Source organism: Amphiura filiformis, chromosome 3, assembly GCF_039555335.1.
Source record: "Amphiura filiformis chromosome 3, Afil_fr2py, whole genome shotgun sequence".
In the NCBI taxonomy this organism is placed as follows: Eukaryota; Metazoa; Echinodermata; class Ophiuroidea; order Amphilepidida; family Amphiuridae; genus Amphiura; species Amphiura filiformis.
Window position 1 is genome coordinate 45,203,357 of NC_092630.1, and position 15,541 is coordinate 45,218,897.

The following is a 15,541-nucleotide window of genomic DNA, read 5'->3' on the forward strand; positions in this document are numbered from 1 at the left end:
TTTTATGACTAGTACAACATGACCGATCAAAATGGAGAAAAAGTAACACTGAGTAGCCGACGAAAAACAAACCTGTGTTCTACAGGACCGACCGACCCAGATTGTGCGTTTTGGTGGGTTTTTTAAATTAAATTTCCGCAAATATTTGCGGTATATCAACCTTTTTGTGATTTATTTAGGGTAATTTGGCCTCTTCAAGAAAATTAAAAAAATTGTAACAATAATATAAAAAAAACGCCCATAGAACAGGGTCACCTCACAGAAAAGTATTATTACCATGATTACATCGGCAAATACTCGTAGGTTGACATTTTAAACAAAATCAAACTCTGGAACGACAAAACGAACATTTATCATTGGAACAAAGGGTTTCTTGCTGTTGACATAAACAAATATCAAACTCTGGAACTGACATTTATCATTGGAACAAAGATTTTGTTCTTGTTGACATTTTTAAACAAGAATCAAACACTGGAAGCGAAATACGCATTTTTTCATTGGAACAAAGAATGATTGAATGGCAAAGAGGTTAGACTCGGCAGACTTGCATTATATTTATTTTATTTACTTTACTTCAACCAGTATACTTCTCTATCGAGACGGTTTGGGACATTCAGGTTTTTGTTATCCTACTCTTTTCGAAACTGACTATGATAATCATGATATACGTGTATTTATAGGTACGACTCTGTATACGAACGACCAACGGCTTAACGTCCCCTCCGAAGGACGGGGTACTCTCATGGTTCATTTACCCAATTCAATTGACTCTATGAGTAAAGGTGCTCAAAGCTGTACATGTATTATCTGCTGTCAGCCTGGCTGCTGTGATGGCCCCATGGAGCTCTCATATTTGATTTGATTTACCGACAAGCTATTCATCGAGAGGTACCTTTTGTTTAAGACAAGGGGTTCCGCCATTAAATCGGTAACTAACCTGACTAGCCCTGTGACATAGGGCCTATTTTAACTTTAGAACTTTTGCATCAAATCATTATTTTAGTTTTAGTTTTGTTTTTGTTTTTGTTTTTTTTCATAAGAAAAGAATCATATGTTCCATGTTCAAAGAAATATTTTTTGAAAAAATCCGTTGCTCTGTGTTTACCCACTTTTCGAGAAAAACGTGATTTTGTGGAACATTATCCCATAGAAGCGCGTGTTATAGACAAATTTGTAATTAATATTTCGTGAGAATGGAATGTCCAATAGCGTTGCCAATCACGGACTAGATGGGCGGTACCATGTTAATTGTTATAAACGAAAATGACATTGACCCCCAAAAACTAACAAAATCGGTCAGTACACACTTTCCAATTTCCTTATTCAGAACAAATTTTTTTTTAATTGCAAAAAATGTTGATTTTATCAATTGGGGCTTAAAATGGGAATTTCGTTTTTATTTTGTTTTTTTTCTTCTTCTTCTTTAACGTTCCGGAAATAGAGAATATTTTGATTGATTATCGATTATCAATTATTGATTATCGATTATCAATTATTGATTATCGATTATCGATTATTGATCATCGATTATTGCTTATTATTAGACCCTTCGTAAGGGAACGACCTGAGTGACGGATTTAAAAATCATTTCCGCATCATTTTAATGAGAAAATTAGAGATTTTCTTGATTGATAATCGATAATCGATTATTTTTGATTATTGATTATTGATTTTTGATTGACACGACAAAGGGAGACACTGCTGCAGTGTCGGGGAGCTGAAAATTACCTTTGCCAACACCTGCAACCCCGTTGCAAAGAATCAGTATTTAACATGCTGTTTCTGGTGTTGGATTTCCCATTGGGTGCTCCCAGGTGCGGGCTGGTATTTTACCAGAGTGAGGGAATGAGCGCCCTCTGCCTCCCTAGCTCAGTTGCTGAACATGTCACCTTTAGGGCGGAGGAAACCATCAGGTTCAATGGCCAGTATGTTCAAATGTCTTAGCCATTTGTTTTTGCTACTGTAACGATGTAGACAGTACAGCCAGTTACTCATATTATGGTGTTCATGGCATTTGTTAGGTTAGGTTTAATACCAGGTCTTTCAAGAGCACTTGTGAGTTATGTTCCGGCCGGACTTTGTCCATAAACTGCTGGAGAACAGTGCGGTAAGATCGGGTGCTGTTTTTCTGGTAGGGCTAGTTTAGTTCCAAGGTCCCTTGCCATGAACATCAAAACTCCATCTTCATTTTCTTGAGTATTCTAAGGGGTCAAGGACGGTAGTGATTCTCTTCATATTGGAGTAGCCTATCCCAATGGCTCTAAATCTTCATCATGGGCCAAAGAGCGGAAGAGGAAGAGTTACTTCTCAACGGTCATTAGGCTGGTGTTGAACATGTCATCATTGGTCAACCTTCCAACACTGGCCAACATGTTCCAGATCAGGGGCGAACTACTACATATTGGTAGATCTCGGCTGCTGTGTGTCCAGAAATAAGCTGAAACAGGGCTGACCACCCGTAAAGCTGCTGGGACTGGACCAAAATAATTCCCAGCAAAATTCATGATTACGAAAACTACAAGCAAATCTTCGAAAATACCGAGGGTAGATGAGCGGCAGTCTACTGTTGACTTCATGACGGACCAGCGGGAACTCGGTACACCATCACGAACTGTTGGCCCTGATTATTGTCGCCTGTCTACCGTTAAACCTCTTGTAATATCTACTTATAATGTCCGTACTGTAAATCAACAAGGGAAAATGCATCAGCTATTCATGGGCTGTGCTGATGCAGGTATTGACATTGCCGGAATTCAAGAACATCGTCTCATTACACCAAGCCCAACCGATGAACTTTGGTCAGATGATAGGAACTGGGTTTTATTATTCAGTTCTGCTACCAAGCAAAGGCACGGAGGAGTTGGTCTGGTCATGTCCAAGCACATTCACAGATGTCTTAAGAGTGTTGAAGCTGTTTCCGAGAGGATACTATTTGTAACATTTCATGGCAACCCTCAGCTCAGCATCACTGTTGTATATGCACCCACTGAGTGCGCAACATCTTCTGACAAGGAGGAATTCTATTCATCTCTATCTGACCACCTGGATGGTATGAAAAGGCACAACATCCATCTCATCCTCGACGATTTTAATGCCAGAATAGGAACAGACAGTCATCTTTCCCATCCTTGGGTCATTGGTCCACATTGCTACCATGATTCAACAAATGACAATGGTGAGCGTCTGGTCAACACCTGCCAGGAGTACAATCTCAGACCGGCCCAGATGAGATTCCCGCAACCCAGGAACCGTCTCTGGACTTGGACCCATCCAGCTGGATCAACCCATGCACAGTTAGATCACATACTAATAAACAGCAAGTGGGTAAATTCTCTCCGCAACTGTCGAGCATACAACTCAGTAGAAGTGGACTCCGATCATCGTATTGTGAGCATCCGTCTAGCTGCCAGTCTGCGAACTAGCAAAGGAAAACCTTGCAAGAGACCAAAATTCAACCGGAAGAAGTTGCAAGATCCTGATACAAAGGAGGAATTTCAGCTGGAGCTATCAAACAGATTCCAGGTATTGAGCATGGATGACACCACACCCATCTCTGATAGGTTTGAGACCTTCGAAACAGCGGTCCGTGAAGTTGCTGAGAAAGTTATTGGAAAGCAAGAGCCATGCGGACTACCAAGTTGGGTATCAGATGCAACCATCAGACTTAAACTTGAAAGGGATGAGGACAAAAAGCGGTACTCCATTTCAAAGTCTCGTCAATCTAGAGAAAGATGGAGGAACTTGAACACCAGCCTTAACAACTCTTATAAATCTGATGAGCTTGCTACCCTCAATAAGCAGATGGAAGACCTGAAGCTGGCCGACGAGATGGGGAATTATACCACCACCTGGAAAATTATACACTCGCTTTCTGGGAAGAACTCAAGGAAAGGGGTGAAAGTCAAAAAGAGAGATGGATCAGCTCCAACCAGTGACCATGAACTGCTTGAGGAATGGAAGGAATATTTCAGCTCACTCCTTAACAACGACAGTGGCATAGCAGCTTCAGAACTTCCTGCACCAGCTGTTGAAGATCTTCCTATTATCACTGAGCCCCCAACTCGTGAAGAAGTAGTCAAAGCAATAGCAGCCATGAAGACCAACAAGGCAGCAGGATTGGACTGTGCTATACATGTAACTACAGAAGCACTTCAGGGAGGAGGGGATAGCATGATAATTGATATGATTCTCGAATTCTGTATGGAAGTATTCTCAACGCTGACACCGCCACGTCAATGGGTTACGAATGTAATCATTCCTCTACCAAAGAAAGGTGACCTCTCTCTCATGACAAACTACCGTGGTATTTCGCTTATGTCCATTGCCGCAAAAGTGTACAACAAGATCCTTCTGAACAGGATCCGACCCACATTGATCCTTTACTGAGAAGCAACCAGGCTGGCTTTAGATCGGGTCGCAGCTGTGCTCAGCAAATACACATTTTGAGGAGGATCATGAAAGGCTTCAAGGAGTACCAACTTCCCTTAACAGTCACTTTTGTGGACTTCAAAAAAGCCTTCGACTCCATCAACCGTTCCGTCATGTTTTCAGTGCTGCGGCATTATGGAATACCAAAGGTTGTGGTCAATGCCATCCATGTGCTCTACAAAGACTCCAATAGTGCCGTTATTGTATAATTATGGCAGTATCTCAGAGCCTTTCCAAGTAACAACTGGAGTGCTTCAGGGTGATGTGTTGGCACCATTCCTGTTAATTGTCCTGGTAGACTACCTTCTGATGAAATCAACTTCTGGAATTGACGCTGGAATTGTTACCTACCCACGTCGGTCAAGCAGAGCTAAGCAGGTATCCTGCCAAGATGCTGAATGACCTGAATTTTGCTAATGATATTGCCCTGCTGGAATCTTCCATAGACCGGGCCCAGTCACAGCTTACTAGGACTGCAACTGCAGCAGCAGATCTAGGCCTTGTCATCAGCGCACCTAAGACAGAATATATGGCTGCAAACTGTAACGCCCAACCAGCACTTGAAGTCTATGGTAGTACCATCAACCATGTCACAGACTTCAAGTATTTGGGTTCCAAGATGGGCTCTCGTGTTGGAGACCTAAAAAGAAGAAAGGCACTAGCCTGGGCAGCTTTCTGGAAACTGGAACGCCTTTGGAGAAGCCCGTCCTTGCCAATCGAAACAAATACCAAGCTGTTTCAGACAACGTGTGTTACTGTCTTTCTGTACGGGTGCGAGTCATGGGTAATTACCAAGGACATGGAAAACAAGATCAATGCATTTGCAACATCTTGCTACAGAGTCATGTTAAACATCAAGCGTGTAGATCGGATTCCAAATGAAACCATCTACAACCTGACCAACACCACTCCACTGGTTGCCAGAGTCAAGATTCATCAACTAAAATTTCTCGGCCATATATTGCGTCTTGAAGATGGCGAGCCTGTGAAAGAATAAGCGCTTTATATTCCACCACATGGGAAGAGGAAACCGGGAAGGCCGCGCACACTGTACTTACAGTATGTCCAGCACCTCCTGGGAAATACTGAAGGGATGCTGCAGCCAAACAAAATTGTTTCTCTTGCCCAAGATCGCATTAGTTGGAGAAAGCTTGTAGTCGCCTGCTCCGCAGCCGACTGATGATGATGATGACACGACAAACCCCCCTTCGTAAGGGAGCGACCTGACGGGTTTGAAAATCATTTCCGCATCATTTTAATAAGAAAAATTGAGAATATCTTGATTGATAATCGATAATGGATTATGGATTATCGATTATTGATTTTTAACTGACGGGACAACCATCACCACCACCACCACCCCACCCCACACCCCACACCGAAATAGACAATTCGTAAAGAAGCGACCAGACGGGTTTGCAAATCACTGTCCCCATCCCATCATTTTAATCTTTTTTGAAAAGTAGACCTAATCTTGATTGATTAAATATTGACTGAATATTGATTGATTATCGATAATCCATCAGTAAGCCCTCGAGACCCCCCCCCCACACACATCCACACCCACATACAGACAGATAGAGAGATCATAGGTTAACAGGCTGCCTTGCTCATAACAACCTGCATGATAGATGCGTACTATGTTAACAGTCTATTTTCGCGTGTTTTATAAATTGGAGATGTTTACGTTCTAATTATTTCATATAAAATAAAAGTAAGTTTATTTGAACTTTTCATAAAATCAACCTTTTAGCTGCTGCTAGGTATATAAGTCTATCTATGTCACTTTCTATAATTAACTACTTCGCAGTACACCAGGCACAAAAAGAAACTCGTCAGTATAGTCATCCTTGCTGTTCAACAGCCTGATAATTTTGGATTATTCTGAAATATATGTTTTGTTAATTGGACTTTGCTTTCTCATTTCACACCCTGTTCGTGAAAATCGAGCAAGAATTGACCAAGATATGCGCCTCCAAACCCTCAAACCCGAAAATCAAATGTTGCCATTTTAACGATTCAATTGTGCCTGTTACACATGTGTGCTTTATTAATTGGCGCATGGCCCGTGCACCTTTGTTTCCAATGGACATTTTATTGTGAAATGTCATTGTACAAGGAATACATAAAAAAAAATTCCACATAGCCCCCGAATGAAAAGTATTTAATTATATTTGTAATCACTCAAAAAGCATTTGGTGTAAATTTTACATCCAAACTAGAGGCTATTAAATTTTTACGAGCCTTTTTATTTTACATGTAAAGCCTATGGGGGTGACGATTAGAAATGGACGGCAATATTGAAAAACCCTCATTTTGGGCCATTTTAGACACTAAAATGCCCATAAAAAAGAATAGCCTCTAGTTCGGATGTAAAATTCACACACAATGCTACCTGAGTGAGTACAAACATAATTAAATACATTTCATTCGGGGGCTATATCAAAAACAAAAAATGTCCTATACCATAATGGTTATGGAACAAAGGTGCGTGGTGCTTGTGTGCAATACAACGACGTGTTCTCATTGAAACTGAAACTTTTGATTTTGAGCTATTTTGGAGTGAAGGGGAGGGGTCGAGGGGAGAAAAGAGGAGAAGCGGATGCCGGGGTGATCGAGGTTCCAGGATCATGCATAGCCAAACTGTGCACGTAAAGCCGCCGTGCGTTGATACTCAATCAGTTGAGGTAAGCACGTATATGGAAGAAGGAAGGAAGGAAGGAAGGAAGGAAGGAAGGAAGGAAGGAAGGAAGAAGACAAAAAGAAAAAGAAAGGAAGAGGGAAGAGAGGGCGAAGAAGAGCGAGGGAGCGACAGGCCCCTAAAGTGTAGGCATAAGAAAGAATAAGTGAAGAGAAAGGAAAATAATTCATGAATAAAGAAAATGATTATTATTATTATAGAAACTAAGCATATAACAGCACTTGGCAGCCATTCAATGATGCCAAAACCTTTATGCGTTACATAATTGAAACACCCAGTCAGATGTATTTCACATCTGCCAAACACAAGTCACCCAATTTCGATAACTGAATCAGGAGGGTTACAGTTCATAAGAGCAATGCGGAATTTACGGTCACGTGAATTGAGCATAGATGATACACCACCTCCGTGACCACGGTCATAACGTTTCTAGTACATTTCGATTTAGACTTATTTTGATGTTCAACCCACGACGATGCAAAACAAGTCACTGAGGTACATGAACATGATTGTAATGATTTATAGTGGTACAGCATGCAGTCGAGGTCGATGAAGGCACAGTTGTCGAAGTTGGATGGATGTCTCTTTCTCCATCCTCCATTGTCCGGGCCATTGTCCTCCAAGGTACTTCTCCTTTCGCTTCCACTCCACTGTTTTTCCAGCATCGTGGATCTTCTTCCTCCAACTGACTCGGTCACTAGCTTTCGTCTCCCATGCCATGTTTCACCATCCATGTCAGCTGTCTTCAGATGACGCGTCACAACATCTCTATACCGAAGTTTCTGCCCACCACGCGTTCTCTTTACTTCTGTGAGCTCACCATACATCACAGCTTTTGGTAATCTGTCAGGCATCCTCACAACATGACCGGCCCAGCGCAGTTAGCTCTTCACTAGGATGACTTCTACGCTCTCCATTTGGGCGGCTCTTTGAAGCACCTCTCCATTAGAAACTCGGTCCTGCCATGATATACCCATGATACATCTACGGTGACGAAGTTGGATGGAGGTTAACTTCTTGATATGCCTCCGATAGAGTGTGTAAGTCTCAGTAGAATACAGGATACAGGGTAGGACGAACACGCGATACAGCTTACATTTGGTCACAAGTCTTATACCACGCTGGGACCATACTCTTTTTTCCAGAGATCCAAAGGCACTGGTGGCACTCTGAATGCGTCTTGTGATCTCCAAATCGATGGAATTGTCCATGGATAACATACGCCCCAGGTAGGTGAAATTTGTGACAGATTTGACAGGTTCTCCATGTCTAGAGATCACGATCTTTGTGTTGAGTGCCAGGAGCAGGATGGTAAATGACCTGTTTTACTGATGTTGATTGTATAAGGCCATATGCTACTGAGTCACAAAACAGTCCAACATGTTCTGCATGTCTCCAATGGATTGAGCCACCAGAGCGGTATCATCAGCATATAGGAGCTTTTGTACACATATACTTCTTTACATCGGGTCTTGGCACGGAGATGAAGAATTTGCCATCTGTTCTAGAACAGAGGAAAACTCCATGCTGACCAACTGACAAGTTGTTAGATGAAGTTTCCAAAACAGCTGCCAAGTAGAGACCAAATAAGGTTGGTGCCAATACACATCCCTGCTTAACACCATGACAAACTGGAAAGGACTCGGTTGTATCACCATCAACTAGAACAGTTGCCTGCATTCCATCATGAAATTCACTGATGATCTTGAGAAAGATGTCTGGAGTCTGGACAACCATAATGCTCCAGTAGTTTCCAAAGTAGTTCTCTATCGATGGTGTCGAATGATTTGGTGAAGTCGATGAAGACCATGTAAAGTGGTCTCTGCTGCTCTATTAATTTCTCCTGAACCTGGCGCATGGTGAAGATTGGATCAATGGATCGATGGATCTTTACCAGCAGTTGAGAGTTTTCTACATTATTCAAAATTGTCGCGCGCTGTGAGCGTTCTACCTCCACCCTCATATCTCGGCTTCTGCAAGTAGCAGCCCATTCATATTCCATGATGATATTGAACGTATGGCCTTATCTAGCCGTTGAGAAAATTTTGTTTTTCGTTTGTTGTAGGCCTATGCGAAGTAAAAATGAAACAGGACTCAGCCGGACCGCGGAAACTATATCCACAAAGACATAGTAGTAGGGGCAATGATATACGGCCGGGGGACGCGCCGCAAACATGGGTTATATTTTCGGCATTTTGGTACAACAATGACCATTTTTAGGCCAATTTTAGATTATGATCAGTCCTTTTCAATTTCTCAATTTTTTCGGAAAATAGCCCAATTTTGAAATTTTGCCAAAATTTGAGGGAAATTTGGTGAAAGTAAGACAATTTGGATTAAATTTTGACTTTTAGTTAGGCTGTTATCGACAAGGCTATTGTCGACAATATTGCAGACAAAGCAGTTTTCCTGATTGTCGACAAGCATGGAATACAAATTGTCGACAAAGACTAGTCATTGAAAATATTAGAGATAAGATTACCGTTATATATTTATCATGAAATACATGGTATAGGCCTAAAAAAAGTAAGAATTGAGCACAAGATGATATCCCGGGGATGATATAGTGGATTAATGGACTTTTGTAATCGTAATCTACCGATTTACGTGTAGGCTTAGTTGACAGTAATATGTTGATGTAAATAAACGACGCAGAACGTGGTCTCTGAACTTAATATTAGAGTCACGCGGTAGCCGTGACCAGCAAGTTTAAAAAAAAAAAAGACTGATAAAGAAGACTACTAACAGATGCTCCTGCGAGACTATATTTACACCTAACATTAAAACACTTGACTTCTATTGTTCGATGTTATTTTTCGCTGGGTACAAAATGTATCTAAAACCATGCTAAATGTTATTTACAGTCCCAGGTGTAATATCGTGACAACTCATTAATTCCAAAAGGGCCACCAATCCTACAGTCAATCATTGTTCGTAATAAACAAATATTTTTGCTTCCATTTCACGCGGTATTTCATAGCGAAAATTAGTTGCAAATCATACTGATCCAGAATTTTTGGACACTGCTACAGGTCTACCTGGTTATCACCTTCACACTACTTTTTCAGATTCACTTCCAAATATACCCTAGCAGTTTCCTGGATACCCTACATACAAATTCTGAGCCACATTCGCCAAAAAATCAAGTTTTTCCCCATTCTTTTGTTCATATCGGACGACGCATCCATTTATATAAATAAATGCTGTATTTCGCCACAGTAATTTATAGCAGAGGCCCGTGGTCTAATGGTTAGGGCGCTTGACTCCAGATACGCTATCCCGAGTTCGAAACCCGGTGACCAACTTATTTTTTTCTTCAATGTTTTATTAAACAATTTATTGTCATTAATCAAGGATAACATAATTTTAAACATCCAGTGCTATTGTGATATTCTTTTTTTTTTATTAAAGCAAGTTGTTTGATTCTCATGGAAATTGTTTATTGTGTTAAGGGCCTATTTAAAAACACAGCATAATGAGATACAACACCATCAAGGATCAAAAGAAATCTGAATAACCAAGAAACTAGATCAGGTATTATAGGGTATGCAATACGACGTTACTCATTGTTATTCTAATTTAAATATATTTTGTCCTACCACGGGCAAATTCGCATGATAATAGGACAATAAAACATGATTGTGATATGTATGAATGGTTGTTGAATCGATTCAGAGACCTGACTCTCTGTCATCATCTCTTTCTTCCATGCTGTCATCTTCAGCTATCGTAGAACATGACAATTGTCATACCGTCCCGGTAGGTTGATTACAAACACTCTGTAGGTGTGGAAAATTGTTCCGCTAGTATGGAAGGCCAGCAGGAAAAAAATATCCAAATAACATTTATCAAGCATATATAGTACGGAAGCGTCTATGTGACACAACTTGACAAGATAATTATCTTGCCATGTCGACTTATTATCAGCATTCGCTACTTGCACGGTTCCGCCATTATGCACTATGTGCGGGGGGAGCCTCGAACTGGCAGCATACATGAAAGGAAGAATTATGTAACCTTACACAGAACGTTATGACTAGTTCAATTCCCATTCATGTATGCTGCCAGTTCGAGGCTCTCCCCGCACATAGTGCATAATGGCGGAACCGTGCAAGTAGCGAATTATGTCAACATGACGATATAAAATAGCTCGCCAAGACAACTGAACAAACAAATCAACATGGCAAGATAAATTGTCATGCTAAGTCGACATACCAAAAATGGATATCGTCTTCGCGAAATAAATTATTATGCCAAGTCAATTTAGCAACAAATTAATGTCTACATAGCAGGATATTTTGTCACGTCCAGTTGACTTAACAAACAATATAAGTCAACATGGTAAGATTAAATTATCATACCAAGGAATAGTAATTTTGACACCGTAGAATTTAAATTATTGAAAAGCATCCTCGGGATGGTGAGGAGGGGCGGCCCGAAATTAAAGGGAAAATTAAATCTCAAAAGACCGCCGACAACCGCCGCTCAATAGGGATATCCAACTAGATTGCCCCGCAGGGCTACAAAGAACCACAAACCGCGAAATTTGGATATCCAGCTAGATTGCCCCGCAGGACTCAGGAACCACAAATCCTGAAATATGGATATCCTACAAATTAAAACCACAAACCGCGAAAAACCGCCAACAACTGCCGCTTAATAGAAATATTCAACTATATTGCCCGCAGGTCTACAAAGAACCACAAACCGTGAAATTTGGATATCCAACTAGATTGCCCCGCAGGGCTATAAAGAACCATAAACCGCGAAATAGGGATGTCCAACAAGTTTTAACTATAAATTAGCCCTCGATAGAGGGCAAAGCTTGAAGGATTAGGGAAATTATAACCACGAACCGCGAAAGTTGCCTTAACAAACAATATAAGTCAACATAGTAAGATAAATTACCATACCAAGTAATAGTAATTTTTGACACCGTATAATTACAATTTTTGAAAAGCATCCTCGGGATGTAGAGGAGGGCGGCCCGAAATTAAAGGGAAAATTAAATCTCAAAAGACCGCCGACAACCACCGCTCAATAGGGATATCCAATTAGATTGTCCCGCAGGGCTACAAAGAACCACAAACCGCGAAATTTGGATATCCAGCTAGATTGCCCCGCAGGAACCAGGAACCACAATCTTGAAATATGGATATCCTACCAATTAAAACCACAAACCGCGAAAAACCGCCAACAACTGCCGCTCAATAGAAATATCCAACTAGATTGCCCCGCAGGGCTATAAAGAACCCCACACCGCGAAATATGGATGTCCAACAAGTTTAACTATAAATTAGCCCTCGATAAAGGGCAAGGCTTGAAGGATAAGGAACATTATAACCACGAACCGCGAAAGACCTCCAACAACCACCTCAATAGAGATATTCAACTAGATTGCCTGCAGGGCTACAAAGAACCACAAACGGCGAAATTTGGAAATCCAACTAGATTGCCCCAGGGCTACAAAGAACCACACACCGCGAAATGTGGATATCCAACAAGCTTAAACAATAAATCAGCCACGATAGAGGACAGGGTTTGAAGAATAAAGGAATACCACGAACCGCGAAAGACCGCCAACAACCGCCGCTCAATAGAGATAGCCAACTAGATTGCCTGCAGGGCTACAAAGAACCACAAACGGCGACATTTGGATATCCAACTAGATTGCCCCAGGGCTACAAAGAACCACTTACATTTTAGTTATTGGTATAGCTACATATACTTGTATTTTTTATTATCATAAATCAAGGATAATATTATTCAAACTTCTATTTTTCGCTTTATTCGTCTTATGGAGTACTTCGTAACCGGATGACTTTTCAAGCTTGGAGCTACTCGGCTTCATTCATAAAAAGAAAGCAAATCTACCAAAAAAACGTTGACAACGTAAAGAAAGCAGCAAGTTTAAAAAGCCCCCACCTCGGCTCACTTTTTGAAACTTGGTCCCATTTGTAAAAGATACTGATTTAAACTTTGTCATAATTATCAACTTAAAACATTTGCAGAAGTGTTATGTATCTTTAATTTGCCGATGCGATATTAAGTTGTCAGCATTCTGGAACGATCAGAAAGGTTGTTCTTGGCCAATATCCTATATATGTTTTGTTTTATAATAATTATTAAGTTCATGATCAATGATTGAATTAAACGAATAACAAGTAGGCATGTTAATGGCAATGATGCTATTGCTGTTGATATTCAAAATGGGACCAAGTTTCAAAAAGTGAGCCGAGGTGGGGGCTTTTTAAACTTGCTGCTTTCTTTACGTTGTCAACGTTTTTTTGGTAGATTTACTTTATTGATGCATTTCTTTGTCGACAAATTGCCGACGTCGGATCTTGAGATTTGACGATTGTCGACAATGAAAAATCTACTTGACAACAGCCTTACAGTGAGTGATGTACCTAAGCAGATTATCATCATGTTATGAAAGACCATAATAAATCCAACTTGTTTTAAACCTAGTAATTTTCGGCTCAGATTCATAACAAACAAGAAATGTCTTTAAAAAGACAACACCATGGATGAAATTCATGTTTCATAATTTTACATTGACAAGTACTTGGAATGCTAGTAATTTTTTGTGTGCGGCACATGCACAACTAATCGGGTTGGAAATGTTGTTACCACGAATACCACCAATGACATACTATAAGCTAAATTGAAAAAATCTAGAACAAACAATCATATATTTAGAAAGATATAGCAAACTTTCCATGATAGAGATTGGACCCAAGACAACGTACACCCAAATTAAGTGTCAATTCAGAATTATCCCACCATGGTGGAAAAAATGATGTAGGCCTATCATACTGCAGTTACTGTCCGTTTTCCTATACACAATACACAGTGCTCTTCCTATTGACGCGTGACCTCTACAAATAGCGTACGTCAGAAGTATGGGGATTTGCCTAGTTAACGTCGCTGTGTGAAAAATAACCGGCCGATATTAAAAGTACTCTTCTAAAATTCTAGAAAATATAGTTTTGTAACATGTCGTAAATTTTTAGCTAATTTAGATGTTTGGAAATATGCGTACTTTGGTGTTTTAGTGTATGTTATAGGTAATAGTACATTTGCCTATAGTTAACGTCGCTGTGTGAAAAATAACCGGCCAATATTAAAAGTAGGCCTACTCTTCTAAAATTCTAGAAAATATAGTTTTGTAACATGTCCTCAATTTTTAGCTAATTTAGATGTTTGGAAATATTCGTACTTTGGTGTTTTAGTCAGTTGAGCTGTTTTCAATGAGTGTTATCTTGGTTTAATAGCTTTTAATGGGGTTTAAGTCCTGCAAAGGTCGCGGTGAATTCTACTGTAGACATGACTGCATCATGAGCTACTTTAGTTTTTAAAGCACACGAACTTTCTATTTAAAAAAGTTAACATCAGTAGGCCTATTGAGAACCCGGGGATTGATAATAGGGCCTACTGTATAAAAGTGTAAAACTCTAAATCTAAATTATCTAAATAATAAATGGAAAAACGGATTCCTATAAACTTTTGAAGAAACCGATGTGGTTTTGCCAAAATCATCAGTTTTGTTTAAATGACAGTTTGAGTGTTTTCCTCTTTCTTTTTTATCTAGAAATTAAATGGAAAGCGGATCCTTATGAAGTTATGAAACTTTTGAAGAACTTACTTCAACCTCTTTGGTTGAGTCCCGCCCCCGGAGTCCCGCGGATGATTAGATTGGAAAAATTGAAGGGGGAAAAGTTACTACTTCTAGTCCCTGACCTGACCTGCCTGACTTGAAACAGCGTGATGCACCGCCCTCTCTAGTTCACAATCAATTAAAATAGCAAAATATGCGGAAGATGAGCAAAATATGGCGGGGATGCAAACACGTAAATAATGAAATATGTCGAAAAATTTAGCTGGTTTTGTCAAAATTTCAAAGCTGAATCATGACTGATGCGGTAAAGAACGGGTAGGTTGATTGTATTGTTATATAAGCATAAACTGATTGTTTAAATTCTGATGTCCGTCCGACGCGTACGGTATTATTTTCTCAATCATGCCATGCATGATATTCGTATTCCCATGATGAATGATTCCCGGGGACGGGGACCGGGCCGGGGTAATGTTGCATGGACATGGTCAATATTGGTCATGGTTGTCAATCATGTCTATATGCATTGAATGTCATGCAGACGCAGCTCAGCCCCCAGCCCAGCCCAGTCCCATGGGAATATAATATTCAAGAAGTGCACAAAATTTGTGTTAATTCTGTCGGTCGGACACCCCCCCCCCCCCCGGGCATGAACCGGCTAGCGGCTGACAATGTCAATAGGAAATGGGAATAGCACTGTAGTGAAAATAACATTCGCATTCACTGAACTCTGGAGTGCATCGCAAGCTATCACACTATTGTGCCAGGTTCGAGTCTCTGCAAATAAATATGCG

At 40.4% G+C, this 15,541-nt stretch overlaps 1 protein-coding gene across 1 annotated transcript in view; it reads left to right on the plus strand.

Moving 5' to 3' along the window:
- Positions 1 to 14,954: 14,954 nt before the first annotated feature.
- The window catches only part of LOC140148591 (uncharacterized), a 71,776-nt gene continuing 71,189 nt past the window's right edge, over positions 14,955 to 15,541 (plus strand). The window contains exon 1 of the mRNA XM_072170599.1: positions 14,955 to 15,065. Coding sequence (XP_072026700.1) covers positions 15,043 to 15,065 — 23 coding nt within the window. The 5' untranslated portion in view covers positions 14,955 to 15,042. The remainder of the gene's footprint in view (positions 15,066 to 15,541) is intronic.